This window comes from Mirounga angustirostris, unplaced genomic scaffold, assembly GCF_029215605.1.
Source record: "Mirounga angustirostris isolate CCGP_5_RB_7025 unplaced genomic scaffold, mMirAng1.0.hap1 SCAF_22, whole genome shotgun sequence".
NCBI classification, from domain to species: domain Eukaryota; kingdom Metazoa; phylum Chordata; class Mammalia; order Carnivora; family Phocidae; genus Mirounga; species Mirounga angustirostris.
This window is the reverse complement of record NW_026991730.1, coordinates 255,220-267,154: the sequence shown is the minus strand read 5'-3', so window position 1 is coordinate 267,154 and position 11,935 is coordinate 255,220. Positions and strand designations below refer to the sequence as shown.

Sequence of the window (11,935 nt, the reverse complement as noted above, 5' to 3'; positions counted from 1 at the left end):
GATATGTATTTATTTGAGAGAGGGAAAGAGAGAGCGTGAGCGGGTCAGGGGCAGAAGAAGAGGGAGAGGGAGAGGGAGAAGCCCAAGCCGATTCCCCGCTGAGCACGGAGCCCAAAGTTGGCTCCATGTTGGGCTGGATCTCACCATCATGAGATAGTGATCTGAGCCAGAATCAAGAGTCAGATGCTCAACTGAGGGGCCCCCGAAATTATCCTAGGCTTAATGATGTAACCACTGATACCAAAATGTTGGCTATTAAACTAGGCCACATATTAAAACTTTAGCCTACTGATGAGCAGTATTTTAAAATGTGTACCCAAAGTACACGGAAAAGTATCACTCTTCCTAAGTTATTTCTTAGAGAATTCTGGTCTCTGTTTTTTATTTTATTATTTTTTTTAAGATTATATTTATTTTCTTGACAGAGGCAGACACAGCGAGAGAGGGAACACAAGCGGGGGGAGTGGGAGAGGGAGAATCAGGCTTCCCGCTGAGCAGGGAGCCCGATGTAGGGCTGATCGCATCACCCTGGGATCATGAGCTGAGCTGAAGGCAGACGCTTGACCGATTGAGCCACCCAGGCGCTCCTGGTCTCTATGTATTTTTATCAGTTCTGAATTTTTCTGGGAAATCTTTCACATTCTTTCTTAGATCCAAGGTCTATATACATAATGTGATTTATAACTATGCCCTATGGAAAGAGCACCCCATTCTTGTCTTTTTGTGTTACAGATTTCTCTTGTACAATTTCTCATTGAAAATTGCCTTAAAATATTTGGAGAAGACATCACTTCCCTCTTGGGAGAGAACTCAATGAGTCGTGGTAACAGCGAGCAGGCTGCAGGTACCGGGAATAATTTTATTGGCTTTAGTGAGAAGCAGACAGCAAGGCTGCCAGGGGTCATGGGAGATGCTTAGACAGAGCTGTTCTGGAGCCCAGAGCATCGCCAGGGCAAGGATTTCCATGGGCTCCTTCGTCCGAAGGCTGGCTCACAGGTCAAGGGAGGTTCCACACTGTTGTGAGACCAAAGAAAGGATAAGATGAGGTCTCTGACTTCAAGAAGTTTCTAGTGTAGATCATAACAGAATTAGGACTCATCATGGTATGCCACAGTGTTTGGGAACTTTTTCTCACAAAATTTAAATGGGTGCTATATATATATCTATGTAGTTATATATATTACATAATTATATACTGATACTATATAAATATATAAACATAATGTATATATTTATGTATATTACATGTGCGCTGGTTGAAGCCAGAGAAAGGGGCCTTTCTTCCCCTCCCTCCTCTTTTGGCTCAGGGGCTCTTGAGGCACCACAGGATTCCAGTGCCCTTTGAAATGGGTTGAAAAGAATTGGCATCTTTGAGAAAAAAGAACTTGACTTGATGTCAAACAACCTCTCCAGAGTGTAAATTCCTGTACCCCCATTTACCAGCTATATTATCTTTGGCCCATTATAGCAGCTAAGCATCAGTTTATTCATCTCTAAAATGTGGATAAAAATAATGTCTAAATCTTAGAATTGTTGTGTAGAATAAATAAGATGATGGATGTAATTCAAAAAAAGCCATTAATAGCACTAGGAGAAGTGCCCCTGACACTAGAGGTAGTATGATTTGAGCCTAGCTAATCAGACCTAACTGGCAGCAGTCCACCTTAGAAGGTAGACTTTCGATTCAGAACCTGGAGACACGTATCATCAATCCCTCCATATTTTTGACATTTCTTGTTTTCATGACACGTACCACATACTTTGAGGAAAGTTTTAGGAAAATACAAGTCATCAGGAATTAAGATGAGTCTGAGGCACCTGGGTGGCTCAGTCGTTAAACATCTGCCTTCAGCTCAGGTCATGATCCTGGGGTCCTGGTACCGAGCCCCGAGTCGGGCTCCCTGCTCCAAGGGAAGCCTGCTTCTCCCTCTCCCCCGCCCCCTACTTGTGTTCCCTCTCTTGCTGTCTCTCTCTCTCTGTCAAAAAATAAATAAAATCTGTAAAAAAAAAAAAAAAAAAAGGAAAAAGAAGGTTCAACATATTAAACAACAACTACTACTACGAGTACTCTCACTTCTTCCTTAGACTCCAGCCTGAAGACTGTGAAAACCCGTTCTTTCAGAGATAGGGCGTTTTGTCGGGGTTCCAGCACTTCCCAGCACAACCAGTGCACAGCCCCACCTTCTGCAAAGCCAGGACAGCTCTTTGGAGTTCCCCTCATGGATGTGTGTGATAAAGACAACTTCTCCTTCCCAATTCTGGTAGGTCATCTCATTTTGGTCTTCAATAGCCCTCCTGAGAAGGGGAAACTCTGAGAGGCCAAGCGTCCTCATCCAAATCTATCCCCAAATGAAGATGTCATTAGACAGCCCCTGGCTTTGGTTGAGAAGCTCTGTTACTGTTATTTCAAAGAATAGAATCTGATTTCGGTCCTGCAGAGTCATGAGGCAAATACAACAGGAAAAGTCATTCTTCTCCATTCCACTTGGGTCTTGTTTCCACAAAGACATGCGGAGGCTTGTTCAGATCAGTCAAAATGGACTCTGTGTATGTGAGTCTCTGAGAGTCCACCTCATCTTCACACTCTCCCTTCATTGCCTTCCTGAACTCACATGAGTCTCAAGTCTCCTTCAGCGGAGTCTACTCAGTCTAACAATTGTAAACATCTGACACAAGCATAGACTCATCCTCTGGCAAATAGGAATCTGTTAATCCTAACAGAATATGTCAAATGAAAGCCACAGAGTTTGGTCTGTGTTATCTCAAACTGCTGTAGTGAATTGTCAGTGTGGACCTTCACTGAGTATTCGGTGTCTCTGCAAGTACTGTACGGGATGTAGGGAACGTTCCGCTAGCTATGAAGAAATGTATCATCTTAGCTAGCATGTTACCTGCTAGCTACTACCCCAGGTCCTTGCTTCACAGCAAATTTAGGGGCTAGCTAGGATTATCATCCTCTGCACTGCCTAAACGAATCAGAAAAGCCTCAGTACAGGATGTGTGTGACCCAGCTCACACAATAGATAAGTAGCATAATAGACTTCAGATCCGTTGGATTCCCTGAGTCCAGCCCTTATTAAGTTTCTACACAGCAGGGAGAGGACATGAAGATAGAGCAAAAGACAATGAAAGACTCATGAGAAGGGAGGGTAATCAGAGAAGGGGAAGAGAGTTTCTGAGCCTGACTTTACAAGAGGGAAGGAAATAGAACAAGTAGGAATGGAGTATACAGTCACTTAAAGAGAAATAAACAAATTGGAAATGAGTATTTCCTAAATAGACTTCCATACTTGCGGAAAAGCATGTATGTAAGGGAAAAATGTGAAAAGAATGGGAAAGTAGGAAACAGACGGTGATTCCGCAAAGGCCTTGAGATAGAGAAGTTTGATTTAAAAGTGTAAACTTAGTGGAAAATCTGATTAAAAGAAGTGTTGAAAATGTTTCAGTGTATGACTGTAAAATGGATATATGGGTAGAAAGTATATAGAGAGACACTGAAAAAACAGCAATCTAAATTGACTTTAGTCCTTCCCGCTCTAAAACATTGTACCATTACATTCCCCTTTTCTTTCAAAACGGAGGCAGGCATGGTATATGAGATGCCATATACTTTTCTTTTCTTCCTACACGGTATGCTTTCCTTTATTAATCAAAAACGGCCACTCGCAGAAGGCATATTCAGAAACTCAGCCAATATAAAATCCCGCAGAGTCCTAACGGAGAAACTAAATTCTGGGATCAAAGTGAACCCGTACAGGGAATCTATTCATGTGTTCGCATCCGTCTTAAAGGTAGGGAAGGTTCTAGCATTATCCACATGTGAGTAACTGAAGCGATGATGGGTGTCCTTCATCATGACTGCTCAAGAACCATAACGGGCATAGTAGATTAAGAACCTGACAAGCTAAAAAACGCTTGACAAAATCAAAATTTAAGGAAGCTACTTTAGGAGTTAAAAGCCCCATGTGTTAGAAATACTTTCTGTTTTCACCACACACGGCCCTCCGCACCTTCACTCCTGAAGACTCCATGCAAAATACTAATACTGAAATGACTACAGTCATGATACTAAATTTCAAAATACGCACTGACACAAACACACTGTTTACCGAAGCAGACATCCTCACCACCCTCCTAATGAAGGCAAACTTTCCAAAAGAAATAGAACAGGGAGGGGCGCCTGGGTGGCTCAGATGGTTAAGCGTCTGCCTTCGGCTCAGGTCATGATCCCAGTGTCCTGGGATCGAGCCCCGTATCGGGCTTCCTGCTCAGCGGGGAGCCTGCTTCTCCCTCTCCCTCTGCCTCTCTCCCTCCTCATGCTCTCTCCCTCTCTATCTCTGTGTCTCAAATGAATAAGAAAAAAAACAAAAAAGAAGAAATAGAACAGGGAAAGAATTTAATCCATGCAGCTTGGCACTTATGAACAGCTCTGAACAACCCTATGTTAATGTAGTACTGACTACAGTCTTAGAATCTCAGTCACATTTGGTCTTCCCTTGTCCCCCATTAATGTTCGAAGATGTGATCCATAGCAAAGTCCAGAAATGACTTAGGTAACCACTCCTACACTGGGGCCATAGTGATATCCAGTAGTAATATACATATAGGCATCAGGAGACAGGAGAAGAATGATGATACACCAGGTAGCAAGATGAGTGTTGCCCTCTGTAAGGTGCACACATGGAATCCATTTTCTAGCAAGAGTTAGGAGGTTCTTTCCTGATTCCGTGTTATAAGCACCGACTAGGAAGAGGGTGAGCACTTGTGGGGAGAGTGCTTAGACATTTCTAAACTTTTCTCTTCTTGAAGTTGACGGATCTTGGTGGAGAATGAGATTCTGCAACCTTGGCCTTGATAATATCATGGCAAACTAACTGGACAATTGTCCTAAACTAGAAATGAATCTATCCTCAGGACCACAGTGAGTCTGCCATTAGACTCTCGACTTTTAGACAGTTAAGAAAAGGAAGAATGAAGCAATTGTGAGAGTAGCTTTCTTCCAGGGAGCACACATACCCCGAGTGAGAAGACCTAGTTCTTTCCTAATATGTGTGCAAGAGCCCACCTGTTTGTGTTTTGATTGTTTCAGGCCTTTTCTTGCTAGAGTTAAGAGCTGGCGCTGTGTCTAAAACAAGCAACATGAGTATGTGTATTTCTGTCCAGGAAGCTAATAGGATTTAGGATGGTCTATAGCCAGACCCTGTCAGTTTGTGGTACTTTGCAAAAAAAGCACACACACAAAATAAGTTCCAGATGATAGAAGGGAGCATTATCTTCATTTCCACCACAGACTAAGCTCTGCTTTATGCCTCTAAGTTTTAGTGGGAGAAAATCCAAGCACCTGCTCCTGCGTGTGCAAGTCAATGGAGAGTCAGAGCCGAGCACCGTGTGGGTCACAGTTTGGGTATCTGTGAAGGAAGTGGGGGCTGAACTGAATTTTTTAACTACATATTTTCTCTGGAATATTTCCATTACATATTTTCTATAACATATATACATAGTTTTTTTTTTTTTTATCTCCCTAAGGATTTTCTTAGAAATATACACGGAAGTATATTTTTATCTGATCACTATGACAAATGGCTCGGTGTTATTGATCAAGGCAACGAAGAGGAGAAGATAACTGCAGCCCAGAGGTAATGATGCAAGAATTACTCTGGTCACATGTCCAAAATACAGCCAACATACTATTAGGAAAACATTGGCTTACGTTTTGCAGCTTTGCTCACTATAATCATGACCAATGCCAAAGAGTTTCAATTCTTCACACCCATGGGGGCCAGGTTCATAATGGAGACACACTTTAGGGCCATTATCGTTCTTTTCCTGATCTTATTAATGTGGAATCCTTGGCCGTTTTACATCTTTTGAATACATGAAACTGTTAGGGGAAATCCCCTGGTCCAAGACAGATGCAAGAACATCAATTGCCAGGGCTATGACCTTAAAGGTCTGTCAAACATTTAACTAACCAGAGAAGATTTTATCTGGCGCAGGAACTGAAGTCAGGGCAACAATTTTGTATACATTCATGCCTGGAACTCTGCTACAGCGGGTTGTGTGCTAGATATACAAGGATGTATCCTGTTCCCTGTCTTTTTTTTCAACCACCTAAGTGGAATCACTTGCCTAATTTAAATGTGTATTTTTCTGACCTTAGGCTTTTACCCCAGCTGCCAAGAGGAAATGTTGTTCTCTTGCGATACCTTTTTGGAGTGCTGTACAACATTGAGCAACATTCCTCATCCAATCAGATGACAGCTTATAATTTATCCGTTTGTATAGCCCCAAGCGTTCTTTACCCACCTGATTCCGGCACCTTGGAATTGGAAGACAACTTGATAAAAAAGGTAATGAGAGCTCTCATTTTTGCCCCCATGGGGTAGAATCCCTACTTTGAACCGGACATGTGCAGTAGTAACTCTGACGGATGGAACTTTGTGAAGTGCACATTTTCATTAGGCCCCTGTGGAGTGGCAGAGTTCTTTAGGCTACTCTGGCGGGGTCTGGGAAGGGGTGTCGTTAAACGGGAAACTCGGAGCAGTCGAGTCACTTCTTCCCCCTCCAGGAGACTAAACACTAGACTGACTAAACGAGAGAGAGAAGAGTCATGTGATACGATAGGAAAGAACCTGGGCTTTGGAGCTTCACCAGTCAAGGTTCAACTCTCAGCCTAATCCCTGAGGGACTCGTAACCTTGGGCAAAGCCAAGGTTTCCTCACTACACAATGGCGACAACAGCCAGCTCCTCTGGTCATCACTGGCACATCCTGGGTGGCTTGGGCAATATGAGCCCCCATGGCTCCAACCACATTGGCCTTCCTCGGCGAATTGTGGCTCATCTAGAAAAGTACTCAACTACTATTTCACCTCTGCTACATCTTATGGAAACTAGCAAGAGATTCCAGACCATCCTAGCAAGATGACAGGTCTTCCCCAAGCTCACACAGAGAGAGCCAGCATGAGGCAAACCAATGCGTGAGAAGGTACTGAATTTAGACAGACAGATACATTTTCTGTCCAGCTGTGTGGGTTTTCCCTCACAACCCCACCAAAATCTCTGCTTCTCAACTTTAAGATTCTTCTTCATTTAAGAAATGGTTTTCTTATGTTTTCGTTCATACTTTATAAAGTTTCATAAGATGTTATACATCAGTTACAGCTCAATAAAACTGGAAACAAAATTTAAAAACAAAAAACAGGTAAACTTTAATAAGGTAGGCTACTTTGAAAATTATCCTAGTTTTATTTATTTTTTGATATTTATTTTTTGGAGAGAGGGAAAGAGAGCGTGAGCGGGGCAGGGGCAGAAGAAGAGGGAGAGGGAGAAGACCAAGCCAATTCCCTGCTGAGCCCAGAGCCGAAAGTTGGCTCCATGTGGGGCTGGATCTCACCACTATGAGATTGTGATCTGAGCCGAAATCAAGAGTCAGACGCTCAACTGAGGGGCCCCGAAATTTATCCTAGGCTTAAAGATGTAACCACTGATCCCAAAATGTTAGCTATGAAACTAGGCCACCCATTAAAACTTTAGCCCACTGATGAGCAGTATTTCAAAATGTGTACCCAAAGTACACGGGAAAGCATCAGTCATTCTAAGTTATTTCCTAGAGAACTCTGGTCTCTATTTTTTTTTTTGGTTTTTTTTTTTAAGATTTTATTTATTTACTTGACAGAGAGGGAACTCAAGCAGGGAGAGTGGGAGAGGAAGAAGCAGGCTTCCCGCTGAGCAGGGAGCCAGATATAGGGCTGATCCCAGCACCCTGGGATCATAAGCTGAGCCGAAGGGAGATGCGTAACTGACTGAGCTACCCAGGTGCCCCTGGTTTCTACGTATTTTTATCAACTCTGAATTTTTCTGATAAGTCCTTCACGTTTTTTCTTAGATCCAAGGTCTATATACAAAATGTGTTTCCTAACTATGGCCTATGGAAAAGAACACCCCATTTTTGTCTTTTTGTGTTACAGATTTCTCTTGTACAATTTCTCCTTGAAAATTGCCTCAGGATATTTGGAGAAGACATCACTTCCTTCTTGGGAGAGAAGTCAATGAGTCGTGGTAAGAGCGAGAAGACTGCAGCTACCGGGAATAATTTAATTGGCTTTAGTGAGAAGCAGACAGCAAGGCTGCCAAGGGTCATGGGAGATGCATAGACAGTGCTGTTCTGGAGCCCAGAGCATCACCAGGGCAATGATTTCCATGTGCTCCTTCTTCCAAAGGCTGGCTCACAGGTCAAGGGAGGTTCCACACTGTTGTGAGACCAAAGAAAGGATAAGATGAAGTCTCTGACTTCAAGAAGTTCCTAGGGTAGATCATAAAGACATTAGGACTCATCATGGTATGCCATAGTGTTTGGGAATTTTTTCTAACAAAATTCTAAAAGGGTGCTATACATATATATACATATATGTTTGTATATATATGTATATATGTAATAACGAATCAGAAAAGCCTCAGTACAGGATGTATGTATATGTATGTATATATTTGTATATACATATATATATGTAAAACACATCATACATATGTATGTAGTTATATATAATATATAATTAGATACTTATACTATATAAATATATTATCATAATATATATATTTATGTATATTAGAAGTGCTCTGGTTGAAGCCAGAGAAGGGGCCTTTCTTCCCCTCCGTCCTCTTTTGGCTCAGGGGCTCTTGAGGCACCACAGGATTCCAGTGGCTTTAAAATGGGTTGAAAAGAACTGGCATCATTGAGAAAAAAGGACTTGACTTGATGTCAAACTACCTCTCCAGAGTGTAAATTCCTGTGCCCGCATTTACCAGCTATATTATCTTTGCCCAGTTATACCAGCTCAGCATCAGTTAATTCATCTCTAAATATGGATAAAAATAATGTCTAAATCTTAGAATTGTTGTGTAGAATAAATAAGATGATGGATGTAATCCAAAAAAAGCCATTAATAGGACTAGGAGAAGTGCCCCTGAGACTAAAGCTAGTATGTTTTGAGCCTAGCTAATAACAGCTGTCAGCAGTCCACCTTGGAAGGTAGACTTTCGATTCAGAACCTGTAGACACGTATCATCAATCCCTCCATATTTCTGACATTTCTTGGTTTTATGATGCTTACGACATTGATTTGAGGAAATCTTTAGGAAAATACAAGTCATCAGGAATTAAGATGAGTCTGGGGCACCTGGGTGGCTCAGTCGTTAAGTAACTGCCTTCAGCTCAGGTCATGATCTCGGGGTCCTGGGATCGAGCCCCGCATCGGGCTCCCTGCTCCGAGGGAAGCCTGCTTCTCCCTCTCCCCGTCCCCCTGCTTGTGTTCCCTCTCTCGCTGTCTCTCTCCCTCTATCAAAATATAAATAAAATCTGTAAAAAAAAAAAAAAAAAAAAGGAAGAAGAAGTTTCAGCGGATTAAAGAACAACTACTACTACTAGTATTCTCTCTTCTTCCTTAGACTCCGGCCAGAAAACTGTGAAAAGCTGTTCTTTCAGAGACAGGGCCTTTTGGTGGGGCTCCAGCACTTGCCAGCAAAACCAGTGCACAACCCCACATTCTGCAAAGCCAGGAGAGCTCTTTGGAGTTTGCCTCATGGTTGTGTGTTATAAAGACAACCTGGCATTCCCAATTCTGGTAGGTCATCTCATTTTGGTCTTCTATAGCTCTTCTGAGGTGGGGAAACACTGAGAGGCCACGTGTCCTCATCCAAATCTATCCCCAAATAGAGAAGTCCTTAGACAGCCCTGGTTTTGGCTCAGAAGCTCTGTTACTGTTATTTCAAGGAACAGAATCTGACTTAGGTCCAGCAGAGTCATGAGGCAAATACAACAGGAAAAGACATTCTTGTCCATTCTACTTGGGTCTTCTTTCCACAAAAACCCACCGAGGCCTGTTCAGATGAGTCAAAATGACTCTGTGTATGTGAGTCTCTGAGAGTCCACCTCATCTTCACACTCTCCCTTCATTGCCTTCCTGCACTCACATGAGTCTCAAGTCTCCTTCAGCGGAGTCTACTCAGTCTAACAACTGCAAACATCTGACACGAGCATAGACTCATCCTCTGGCAAATAGGAAACTATTAATCCTAACAGAATATGTCAAATTAAAGCCACAGAGTTTGGCCTGTGTTATCTCAAACTGCTCTAGTGAATTGTCAGTGTGGACATTCACTGAGTATTTGGTGTCTCTGCAAGCACTGGACGGGATGTAGGGAACGTTCTGCTAGCTATGAAGAAATGTATCGTATTAGCTAGCATGTTACCTGCTACCTACTACCCCAGGTCCTTGCATCACAGCAAATTTAGGGGCTAGCTAGGATTATCATCCTCCGCACTGCCTAAACAAATCAGAAAAGCCTCAGTACAGGATGTATGTGCCCCAGCTAACACAATAGATAAGTAGCATAATAGACTTCAGATCCGTTGGATTCCCTGAGTCCAGCCCTTATTAAGATTCTACACAGCAGAGAGAGGACATGAAGATAGAGCAAAAGACAATGAAAGACTCATGAGAAGGGAGGGTAATCAGAGAAGGGGAAGAGAGTTTCTGAGCCTGACTTTAAATGAAGGGAAGGAAATAGAACAAGTAGGAATGGAGTATACAGTCACTTAAAGAGAAATAAACAAATGGGAAATGAGTATTTCCTAAATAGAATTCCATATTTGGGGAAGAGCATCTACGTAAGGGAATAATGAGAAAAGCATGGTAAAGTAGGAAACACATGGTGATTGCACAAAGGCCTTGAAGCAGAGAAGTTTGACTTAAGAGTGGAAACTCAATGGAAAGGAAAATCTGATTAAAAGAAGTGTTTAAAATGTTTCAGTGTATGACTGTAAAATGGATATTTGGGTAGAAAGTATATAGAGAGACACTGAAAAAAAAAAAAAAAAACTAAGTAAATTGCCTTTGGTCCTTCCCGCTCTAAAACAGTGTACCATTACATTCCCCTCCTCTTTTAAAACAGAGGCTAGCTTGTGCTCTGTGTTTGTGTATATGAGATGCCATATACTTTTCTTTTCTTCCTACAGGGTATGCTTTCCTTTATTCATAAAAAAGGGCCTCTCACAAAAGGCATCTTCAGAAAATCAGCCAATATAAAATCCTGCCATGTCCTAAAGGAGAAACTAAATTCTGGCTTCAAAGTGAACCCGTACAGTGAATCTGTTCATGTGGTCGCATCCGTCTTAAAGGTAGGGAAGGCTCTAGCATTATCCACACGTGAGTAACTGAAGCTATGATTGGTGTCCTTCATCATGACTGCTCAAGAACCATAACGGGCATAATAGATTAAGAACCTGACAAGCTGAAAAACGCTTGACAAAATCAAAATTTAAGGAAGCTACTTTTGGAGTTAAAAGCCCCATATGTTAAAAATACTCTGTTTTCACTACACACGGCCCTCCCCACCTTCACTCCTGAAGACTCCATGCAAAATACTAATACTGAAATGACTACTAGTCATGATAATAAATTTCAAAATACGCACCGATACATACACACTGTTTACCCATGCAAACATCCTCACCACCCTCCTAATGAAGGCAAACTTTCCAAAAGAAATAGTACAGGGAAAGAATTTAATCCATCCACCTTGGCACTTATGAACAGCTCTGAACAACCCTATGTTAACGTAGTAATGACTAGTCATAGAATCTCAGTCACATTTGGTCTTCCCTTGTCCCCCATTAATGTTCGAAGATGTGATTAATAGCAAGGTCCAAAAATGATTTAGGTAACCACTCCTACACTGGAGCCATAGTGATATCCAGTAGTAATATACATATAGGCATCAGGAGACAGGAGAAGAATGATGATACACTAGGTAGCAAGATGAGTGTTGCCCTCTGTAAGGTGCACACATGGAATCCATTTTCTAGCAAGAGTTAGGAGGTTCTTTCCTGATTCCGTGTTATAAGCACCGACTAGGGAGAGGGTGAGCACTTGCGGG

General features: G+C 42.1%; 1 protein-coding gene and 1 long non-coding RNA gene across 2 annotated transcripts; both read left to right on the top strand.

Annotated features, from left to right (window-relative positions):
- Positions 1–547: 547 nt before the first annotated feature.
- LOC135363121 (uncharacterized) lies at positions 548–5,640 on the top strand. The gene is made up of 3 exons (XR_010408814.1): positions 548–844; positions 2,086–2,261; positions 5,527–5,640. It is a non-coding gene; the product is annotated as an uncharacterized LOC135363121 (long non-coding RNA).
- Positions 5,641–5,931: 291 nt separating this feature from the next.
- LOC135363119 (rho GTPase-activating protein 20-like) lies at positions 5,932–11,217 on the top strand. Its single transcript, XM_064583802.1, has 4 exons — positions 5,932–6,350; positions 7,969–8,059; positions 9,446–9,621; positions 11,016–11,217. Exons 1-4 carry the CDS (start codon positions 6,078–6,080, stop codon positions 11,211–11,213), a joined length of 738 nt encoding a protein of 245 aa, XP_064439872.1. The 5' UTR covers positions 5,932–6,077; the 3' UTR covers positions 11,214–11,217.
- The last annotated feature ends 718 nt before the right edge of the window (positions 11,218–11,935 follow it).